The sequence below is a fragment of the Cyprinodon variegatus genome, unplaced genomic scaffold (assembly GCF_000732505.1).
Source record: "Cyprinodon variegatus isolate N-32 unplaced genomic scaffold, C_variegatus-1.0 Scaffold155, whole genome shotgun sequence".
In the NCBI taxonomy this organism is placed as follows: domain Eukaryota; kingdom Metazoa; phylum Chordata; class Actinopteri; order Cyprinodontiformes; family Cyprinodontidae; genus Cyprinodon; species Cyprinodon variegatus.
The window spans coordinates 127,097-137,776 of record NW_015150608.1 but is presented as its reverse complement, the minus strand read 5'-3'; the positions used below and the strand labels follow the sequence as shown (position 1 = coordinate 137,776).

General features: G+C 40.4%; 1 protein-coding gene across 1 annotated transcript in view; it reads left to right on the top strand.

Moving 5' to 3' along the window:
• Positions 1 to 10,433, top strand: part of LOC107086511 (solute carrier family 12 member 7-like) — a 109,323-nt gene extending 98,890 nt beyond the window's left edge. The window contains exons 17-22 of the mRNA XM_015377499.1: positions 144 to 251; positions 525 to 641; positions 4,402 to 4,577; positions 4,939 to 4,953; positions 6,069 to 6,202; positions 8,555 to 10,433. Of these exons, the coding sequence (XP_015232985.1) occupies positions 144 to 251; positions 525 to 641; positions 4,402 to 4,577; positions 4,939 to 4,953; positions 6,069 to 6,202; positions 8,555 to 8,646 (642 nt within the window). The 3' untranslated portion in view covers positions 8,647 to 10,433. The remainder of the gene's footprint in view (positions 1 to 143; positions 252 to 524; positions 642 to 4,401; positions 4,578 to 4,938; positions 4,954 to 6,068; positions 6,203 to 8,554) is intronic.
• Positions 10,434 to 10,680: the final 247 nt, after the last annotated feature.

The window sequence follows — 10,680 nt, the reverse complement described above, 5'->3', positions numbered from 1 at the left end:
TATATTGTATTTCATACAATATATATAATTAGGGGGCGGGACAAATAAAGGAGCAATAAAGAGAAAATAAATGCAGACGAAGGGCTTTTTTTGTGGTGCATCTAGTTCTCTTTTAACAGTGAGGTATTTTCTGTCCCCTGCAGCACGACAACGATATCTCAGCCTTCACGTATGAGAAGACGCTGGTGATGGAGCAGAGGTCTCAAATGCTCAAACAGATGCACCTTTCCAGGACCGAGAGAGAAAGAGAGGTAAACAAACGCCTGAACACAACAGCTGACTGATTGTTAGCAATGCTGCATTCTGGGATTCCTCTACATCCTGTTGCTTGGACTCTGAGAGCCAAGATAGGATCCATTTCTGCTAAATACCATCGATTTAGCAGCAGTATTAGCAGTCAGCGACACACACACTCTCACTCACTTAGCTGGCTGATTTAAGGCCAAACTCTTAAGCTCTATGACAACTGGCCGCTCTCCATGTTCTTCCTGCTGCGCCTGTCTGGGCCCCGCTTCAACGCCCAGATTCAGAGTATCACTGACGAGTCGCGTAGCTCGATCCGGAGGAAGAACCCGGGAGCCGCAGAGAACTCCAGCGTCAGCCGGCAGTCCTCCACGGCGGAGGACACTCAGGAGGACAAGGTAGTGGACTTTTATCAACCCACCGTCCCAGTCACTGTTAGCTTCACAGGGCCGTCTTCACAAAGCTCCAGCTCTGGCTACAGTGGTCATCACTCCAACTAATTATATCATTGAAATCAGCTTCTGATGCTTTTCTTTTATCTATTGGGGACAAATAAGGAGATAAACAGAAAAAAACAAGCTGGTACTTCTGAGGTTTGGCTTCTTCTAGTCGAAGATATTATGATTCCAGAAAGATAGTTTTAATTAAACATAGCTGATGTTTGGATGGGTGTTCATAGGTTACAGCTCAGTTAAAAATAAACCCCTGAGGGCGTTTTTAGTGTCACCTTTTGAGCCGCGCTGCAGTGAAGGGAGGAAACAGTCGTCTGGATAATCCTTTGAGCTTTTTAACCTTCTTACTTTGACTTTGTCCTTGTCCCTGCGGCGTCTGGGTGGCCGTATATATGAGCAGCTCATTTTCTTCCATTATTTTTGGAGCGCAAAGAACATGTTTAACTGGTAAAAAGCAATATCTTGTAAAAGGAAATTTAAAAAAATATGCAATTCAGACAGAAGACTTTGGAAATCATTTAAATTCTTCCTCAGATTTTTTATTTTATTTTCATATTTAAAAATGTTTCAACCTATTTATTTTAAACTTTTTTATATATATTTTTTAGTTTTTACTTCTTTTACAGATTAAAGTATTTTTCACATTTTACAGAGTAAATTTAAAAAAAATTTATTTAACTTTTTCAGATTGAGATTTAAAAATTATATTTTTATTTTATTGCATTTTAAGATCATATTCTCTAAATCTGGGGTGTCCTTTCCTCTAGAAGGGGAGTAGAGACACATTTCTATTAGTCTGCAGGGACATTAGTAACAACGTTTTCTATTGGTCATACAAATTAAAATATTAAATCTGTAAAAATACGTTTAAAAAACTGTTTTAAAATAAAAAAAATATGAAGTTAGTTTTTTGGGGTTAAAAAAGTTTCATTTCAGATTTCCATATATATACGTATTCTTCGCTAGCAGAAATAATGGAGCAAAATTCATTCCATATACATCAGGTTAGGAAGATGAATGATGATTTTTTTTTTTAGCTTGTTTTGTTTTCTCTGCTCTGCAGCAGCTTTACTTGGTTTAATGAAGATATTTAGAGGAATATTTCTCCAGGAAGTTAGAACCTCCCAGCTTTTTATTAACAGTAATCCAGGTTTAGTGTGTAAAGAGCCAGGAAGCAACATTTAGGACGACTCCATGTTGAACGTATAAAGTATGCAGAGTCCAGATTGACCAACAGTAGAGCTACTTACTGTGTAGTCATGAAAGCTGCTTTGTGAACACCAGCCCAAATCCCGAGTCTGCTCACCACCTTCCTCCTCCTCCCACATCCCCCCCCCAATACCCATAGCACAGATAGGATAGCATTATCATAGGAACCTTGATATATATATTAAAGTGAATGCTTTAACCCTGAAAACATTCCTATATTTTTATTGAACCTCAGCTGTAGATGTTTCTAGGCGATCATAGAGGCATCCTGCACCTGCTAATTTTTCCCTGCATGAAATAAAAATATATATAAATAAAAGCATCTCAACTGCATCTTGCTGACTTTTTGATTAATTTGTGCAAAAGTTCATAAAGGCATCCGAACTGAGCAACAAACCTTACAACAAATCACTGGAGGTAATGGAACAAATGCAGCTCCTCTGCTTCTGACCGCTAAGCTAACATAATTCAACACATATTATTATTTTTTTATGGAAAAGAACAGATCAGAGCTTTTTTTTGTTGTTTTGCTTTTAGTAAACTATTAAAATCATCATTATTTATATCAGGAGCTGGGGTGTTGTTGCCCTTATAAAAATAAATACCATTAGCAACTAGCACAGCTAGCATTACTAATCAGCAGTCTGCCTGCATATTCCTGAGGGAAGGATGGCAGTAGTGTATAGGATTTCCTGACAGCGCGTTCACGACGCTACGGAAACCGCGGCAGACCAAACCAGATGAAAGTGCGCATTCAGCGTCTGCTCTGCCGATAATGCAAGCGTAGAAGAAGAAATGTGCTGTTTACCTGTGCAAAGAAAGAAACAACGAAAGAAAAATGTCTGAGGACTTCAGTGTTGAGGAAGAGCATGAGTTCTTTGCCGAGCTGAATGCGCACTTTCATCTGGTTTGGTCTGCCGCGGTTTCCGTAGACTCGTGAACGCGCTTTCAGGAAATCCTATACACTACTGTTTATGCTCTAAAAACATTCTAAATGACTTCGTTTCGAGTAAATTATGGACGCTACCCACTCAGGACACTTGGAATACATTGGACGAGCAGTATGGAGGAATATTGACACGTTTTTTGTGGACTTTTATGGACCTTTCTGCCTCGGGCGCCATAGACCTCCATTATTTGAATGTCAGCAGACAGCAAGAAGCCTCCCAGATCTCCAGATGCATTTGAGATATCAAAAAAGTACTCCAGAGTGTTGTTCAGCATGGGGGTGAGTAGAAAATGAAGGCTAATCATGTTTTGGGTGTACTATTCCTTTAATGTCAGAAGTTTCTAAAAGTTTGCTGACATTCCCAACTCCAGCTTCTGCCATCACATTAGTGCATTTTAGCTGCGCTCTGGTCAGCCTTCCTGTTATCTGCATGAAATCTCACTCTCACCCAGACCTTGCTTCTGGTTCATTTTCAGGAATGTCAAAGTTAGCTAACTCTAAAGCTACTTTGTGATCAGATTTTTATTTTGAATTTCTTAAACGGATGAAAAATGAAACCCTGTTTCATGGTGGCTCCTTCCTGATATCGATTTATATTTACCTAAACATGCATTTCACTATTTGTCAATAGTAATGACCACTACTATCAGTGCTCCTTATCCGTGTTATTTATTTTTAGCTAACTCTGTAGCCTCCTTCATGCTAAAGTTGGGATCTGTCAGCCAGTGGTCATAAAAAGTTTGTATGTTTAAGTTTCTGGCTCTTAATGGTGTTTTAACAGGTACAGCTGGTCGGCCATTGAGAGCTTTCATCACTTCGTGCAGAACGAAGGAGGCCGTCGGTGCTTTGTCGTACTGTGCTGTGGTTTCCCTGCTGTTTCTATGCTATGGAGGCAATTTAGTTCCATTATTCCCATAAAGGAATGTTTTTTGTAAATGTAAATTTGAAAAAATGTAATCTATAAATTAAAAATTGGAAAAGTTACAGTGGAGAAAAAAGGAGAGAAACGTAGCTGTTTTCTTAGATTTCATTTATTTTATTATGGATGTTTTTTCATATTTCTGTTGAAGTGAAGATAATGTGATCCGTGAAAGAATTTGAAGATAATGTAACTTAAAAATAGAAATTCAACATATAACATGCATTATAAATTGAACAATGAAACAAATGAAAGACAAAATAATTAGAAAAACTACATCTAACAAAATTTCTGGATTTTCTTTTTCTCAAATTTAGATTTTTAAAACACTCTTTGCTTGGAACAATAATGGAACAAACTTCCCTCCATACTCCAACGGGAAAAAGATCAGTGGTGTGTTCGGATAGCAGCATCCTTAGCAAACACCTTGCCTCCCTGTGACCTTGACTTTCACCTGCATGCATGCAGCCTCAGAACGCAGAGAACGACGGCGTTCTCCTGCAGGGAACCTCTCTGCATGCGTCTCCTCTCTCATTCCCTCTTCCATCTCTTTCTCATAGAACCGAATCCACCCTCGGATTTCTTTTTTTAGGTATCCTTCCTTATCGCGTCCTCTGCCTTCCTCTCAGGCTCAGCTCATCCACGACAAGAACACAGCCGCTCACGTCGCCATGAACGACAAGGCCGAAGCCGGTCCTGAGCGGGTCCACATGACCTGGACCAGGGAAAAGCTCTTCACGGAGCGGAACCGCAACCGGGAGGCCAACGCCAACGTGGCGGTCCGGGACCTGTTCAACATGAAGCCGTGAGTATTTCCACTCAGAAACCCCAGAGTTTGCAGCTGGGATCATTAGCGGCGTGACATGGCGGTGTTTGATGAGGTTACCAAGCCGAGCCGCCTCAGCGTGACGGCTACAGTGAGCACGCATGAGTGTCCTTCATGGCATGGCGGGAAAGCGTGCGCATCTCGTTCACTAACCTGGTTCACCACAGAACATCAGACGGTTTGTGAGGCAGATTGACCGGGAGCGTCCCAGCAGACATCAAACAGCCTCATGTCACTCTGCCGCGGTTCCTGTGGGTCAGCAGTGACGGTTGGAAGCATGCGGTGTTGTAGAAGCATCTAAGCCTGTTTCTGTTGTTCTGTCCCATTTTCCTCCTTCTAGAGAGTGGGAGAGTCTGTAAGTTGCATTCTCTTTGCCCCCCTCCCTCCCTCGGGTCCTCTGTGATCTGTTGCCGTGGTGACTCCACCTTTTTCTCACCGTCCTCCTGCTCATGTCTGGTGTTCCTGTTTTGTTTTATTGCTCTGACTGCAGTTTTAAACCTGATGCTGGCTGGATAAGCTCCTCTGATTTAAGCTGCATGATGATGATGTGATTTTATTGGCTTTATTGTTTCAACATCCATGTTTTTCAAACCGCAATGAAAACAGACATTTTGCTTTTGCTTCTGTGCTGTGTTTCCTAATGACGTGTGGCTTTAAAACAAAGAGGAAGCGTTGATGGTTAAAATTTGATTTAAATTCAAATGGGCTAAATTATCGGCAGGTTTGAGGTGTGAACAGCTCTGCCTCTTTGTTTGGGATGAAAACGCTTCTAACTTTGCCTGATTTCTGATTAACAAACAAAAAGTCGCCTTCTTCTCTGTCGAACCTCCTTACGCCGCAAATCGTTCCTTAAACCATTGTTCTATGGAGTGAATTTTGTTCCATTATTGTTGCAAGTAAAGAACATGTTTTGTAAATAGAAAATTTTAAATGAATGCAAAAAATATATGTTTTTTATAAAAAAAAAACAGTTTTGAGTCATTTAGCTGTTTTCTTAGATGTTTTTTTCTTGTATTTAAATTTTTTTTTACATTTTATTACAGACTGAATTCTCTAAATGTATTTTTTTCTAACTTGATTTCAAAGTTGTTTTTTTTGACAGATTTGTATCTTTTTTTTTTATTCTCCTTTTTAGTTTTATTAATTGTATCCTTTTCAAATTGCACATAACGGCGGCTCACATTACAATAATCCGAAAGATGAATTTGTGGAAAGATTTATTTAAAACTAAAATGTAAAAATATATCTACAAAAAAAAGGTAAAATAAGAAAAAAAAACTAGGAAAAATATATTTAAAAAAACAAAAAAGTTATTTTCTTAACTTTTTTGAGTTAAACTTTCATAGTTTCCATTCTGGATTTTTTTATTTCCCATTATGAAACATGTTCTATGGTGCAAAAACAATTGATCAAATTTCACTCCATACTCTCTTCCCTGCTTCCCTCACTGTGGCGTGTTTGTCTGCTCAGGAACCAGTCGAACGTTCGTCGCATGCACACGGCGGTCAAGCTGAACGAGGTGGTGGTCAACAAGTCGCAGGGAGCCCATCTGGTGCTGCTCAACATGCCGGGACCACCGAAGAACAGAGGAGGAGATGAAAACTGTATCCTTCCACCGGCTGGAATTACCTGGGAGCAGGTTTTTATTAGCTAAGGAGCCCTGTGAAAGCCTGAGCTTTCTGCACTGGAGCTACCGGCTCCTCTTGGCTTTATAGAGTCTTACAGGGAGTTTAGCCCACAGTTAAACTGTCCAGCTGCAGCTTTTCTGATCCACTTCATTCTCACGGCTCTCAGGGAAGCTTTATGGACTGCCGTTAAGGAAGAGCAGCTCCTGCGCATTTAGAGGCGTCTATCAGCTGAAGATACCAAAGGTTAAAGACGGAATAAATGTTCTGGTTCTATTTGCATCTAAGCCTTTCCTAAAGTCGTTCCTGGAGGGCCGCTGTCCTGCAGGTTTAGAGGTTTCTCTGCTTCAGCACAGCGGATTCTGATGATTGCAGGTCAGAAAAGGCCAGTTAATGGAACAGATAGACGTCAAAACATCCTCCAGACTTTACTAAACCTTTCGTTTGATTCATTAATAATCTTCCTCCTTTTGTTTGTTCCAGCGCTGTCTAGTAAATTAGCATAAATACATAGTAGAAATAATTATGCTTAAACAATAATGGAACTTCTCTTAGTTACTTTAAAAGGACGTACACCATGGAAGACTTGACAAAAAGGCCATATGATGCCCCATCGTATGACTTTGTAAAACGTTCTTCTAGGTCATATGATGGGACATCATAACTTTAAGTTACTTTCATTTCATCTAAAGTCTCCTGTGGTCGTCTTCCTTTCAAATACAAAAACCGGATCACCGCTCGACACTCAAAAGGCTCCATTTCAGACTTGAGTCAGATTCTGTAAATCAGAAACAACATTTGGTTCACCACTGTAATTTGCCTCTTAATCAATAGAAATATAAATAATTTCAGTGAGATCAAAAAACTGGAAGAGGATCAGAGGAATTACTTAGGGCTCTGTCACACCTTGCTGATTTATCAAGTGTATGCCTGATGTTCCACACTGCAAAAATGATCTCAAAATGAGTAAAAATTTCTTAAATTAAGGGCATTTACCCTTAATTTGAGCAGGTAAATAAGATGATTTGCCAATGGAATTAGTATTTTTACTCTTAAAATAAGGTATCTAGATAAAATGCACTTGAAATAAGACAATACAATTGTTTTTTTCTTATTTTAAGTGGAAAAATGCACTTATTTTAAGAAGATTTAATTTTTTTGCAGTGCAGAATCTCCTAAAACGCTGGCATAATTTTTTTCAATATTGGGCGTATACATAGCGTACTTATGTCCAAAGACAGCCTAACTTATGCACAATGCAGGGCAGCGTTTCACGGGCACTACGAAGCATCAGTTTGCATAAAAAGATTAATTTGATCGTGGTATTAACCTAGCTGCTGTTTACCACCCGCCAAAAAAAAAGAATAAATAAAAAGAAAAAAGAAAGAAGGTTTGCAATTGCAGCAGATTCGGCGTCATGGCTGCTAGGAAGCTTGTTGGTCATCGGCGTGAAAGAAGGGAGGATCCATCTCTCACCTTCTCGCTCACCGTACGATGGAGGAGAACTGATGGTTTCCTCCTGTGAACTTCCTTTATACCAAAACGCTCCCAATACATGCAGGCGGAGCAGCAGGTGGCGCACACGACCCATGTACGGAGGCCTTAGTCCTCGACGCAGCCGACCGGGGTTCGAATCCGATGTCTCTCCCCCTCTCTCATACCCCCTTTCCTGTCAGCCTACTGTCGAAAAAACGAGCCGCTATTGCCGTAAAAACAAAAAAAACGCTGTCAGTACGCCATTATACAGTAGCTGTAAGTTAGAAACACGTTCAGCGGTCGTCTGGAACACGTCAGATACGTTGATTTTGAAGAGAAGTTCTTGATAAGTTAGATACGTTACCCATAGGTAACGTATCTAACCTACGTTACCCATAGGTTTTGATAAGCTAGAAGCTAGAGTAACTTACGCTTAACGTATGTCAACGATCAGATAACTGACTGTCAGGTCTAAGAACCTAAAACATCACAGAGACAATTAATTTAGTTTTACTCGCGAGGAGAGTAGGAAGAGACTGCAGAGTTTATAAATCTCCAACCCACTCTGCCGGTCTTCAGCTTTCTCCTCACTATTTATTAAAGTCAGGGGATGTCCCTAATTACACAAGCTGAGGTGTAACTAAGGCAAAGGGAAACACAATGATCTTAAATTTTGAAGATGCTCAAAATTTCTCGCCGTATGTCGGCGTGCATCAGCGTACCCATAACTTATCCAACGTATGCCAGCGTTTTCGTACGCTGGTCTAAATCGTTAAGGTGCCCCTCAGACTTCCGCTCAGTCGGTTTGAACGCTCTGCGTGTTTTTCCCGTCTCCCTTGACTGCTGTCCTCTCAGACATGGAGTTCCTGGAGGTTCTGCTGGAAGGCCTGAACCGCGTCCTCCTGGTGCGCGGAGGAGGCCGAGAAGTCATCACCATCTACTCCTAAAAGAGAAAGAAAGAATAAAAACTGTTATCACTGCACATGAGGGCGGGTCGCCATGGATACCAATCACCAGGCTTTTTTTTTTTTTTTTTTAAAGGAAAAAGGCCAGTATGGTTGTATGAAGGGTAGGGGGTTGTTGCATAGCGGGGAGGGGTCGCTCATGACTGATTGAAGGACTTTGGTGTGCCCCCCCCCCTCTCTGAGGGAAGGTAGAGCCTAGAGACACTTTATACCCGTCAGCTAACCTGAACCGTTCTGTTCGCTCCGTCGTGTGTTGATGTTGTGGAGTCGCCACCTCTTCTCTCTTTACGTCGTTCATCTCAACCTTTTTAGCTTTTCTTTGTTTATTTTTTCCATGTTGTTTCTGTTGCGTTCAGCTCTGGACCTACGAGGAAAACCCTCACAGAGGTTAAAGGTCGACCTGCGGAGACGTTCGATCTGTTTGAATTAGTTTAGACGCTGCTCTGCGGGTAAACGCTGCTCCTCTTCCTCACGCGTCAACGCCTCGCCGCGTCTCTACATGTTAAAGGACCAGCCTGTGGGAGGCTTCATCTGCAACCCTTCACATTTCCATTCAAGATGTTCGTTTCTAGGGAAAAATAGCCATAACTAACGTTCAGCTTGTGCTTTTTAGAAGATCTGCTGGAGTGTTTGGTTGGGAACAAATATGTGATGAGATTTTTACTTTTTTTTTTTGTTTTTAAATAAGCTGTTTAACAGCATGCGTTAGTGGAACGTTTTAAAGATTTCCACTAAAACCCGATGAAGAGGATTGTTGGTATTAAACGTTAGTCGGCTGCGATTCGACGCGAATCTCCCCAAACTGTTCTGGTTACAGCACTGTTAACTTTGCACATCCTTTCTTTGAGCACTTAACTCACTTTCACTTGATTTCTCAAGCCAATATTATTGTCAGCACCACTAGATTGTTTCAAAAGAAGCTAGAAGAAGGCAATTGTTTATTTTTTTTATTGTTATTAGTCTTGTTTGGGTGTTTTTATGATGTTTTATTCAGCAGAATCTTGAGTCCCAGACTGAATAGATGAGTTCTGTAGGAGGAAGGAAAAAAAAAAGTGCCAAAATGACCACAAGGAAACTGTGGAAGTATGATTATTAGTGCAGCTCTGAGTTTCGGCTGCACTGGTTTTACTTTGATCATTTTCATTTTTTCGTTATTCCGCGGGAACATAGAAATAAACACAGGATTATTATTCTCAGTGGTCTCTATGCGGCTGAATCAGGGCATTTCCACCCATGTTATGTTGCTTCAGAGGCTCTGAGAAGGAAGGATGACCCCCCCCACCCGCTCGCTGCGCTGCGTATACCTCCACAGTTTCTGCTCCTGATTAGCCGTGCAGTATTTTATCCAAACCGAGTCCCGTTTTCCTGCACTTCTGTGAGGAGAAGGAGACTTTATTTAATTTCTACGTGTCGTTCGTTGATGTGTGGGACTTTATAGATGTTTTTCTTTTTCTTTGTAGTGTTTGTTAAATTATACATGATCTGTTACTTTTAAGTGTTTATTACAGGCATGACTTTTACAAAAACAAGAGGATGAGTTTGTGTAAAGACTGCTGCAGATGTCTTTATTTTATTTTCTGTAAGAAACACAAAACGCACAGAGAAAAGATCCAGAGCGAGTCTGGAGCCGAGCTGATGTTGGAGTTCTGCGTCGACATGAAGTTCAATGTTACTGTTTGTTTGGCATCTATAGTAACCAAAGATTTAAATAAAATAAACAACAAAAAAATATATATTATTTTGGAAAGTTGTGAGGTTGTTTAAATAAAGAGGGTTTCTGTTTTTTACTGTGGTGACTGACTGTAGCTGTGTGCAAAAACCGGTAAAGAAGATGGAAACGAAGGTAAGATTTTATTGAGCGTCTTTGTTGAGTTTTTGGAAACGATCAGCTGGATAATTTTCATCTCACTATGTTTTTGTTTCAGCAAAGTAAAAAGATAAAACAAAATTAATGAAAATAACCAAGCAAAGCAGAATGGTAGAACTTGTTTTAAAGGTACACTATGCAACCGGTGA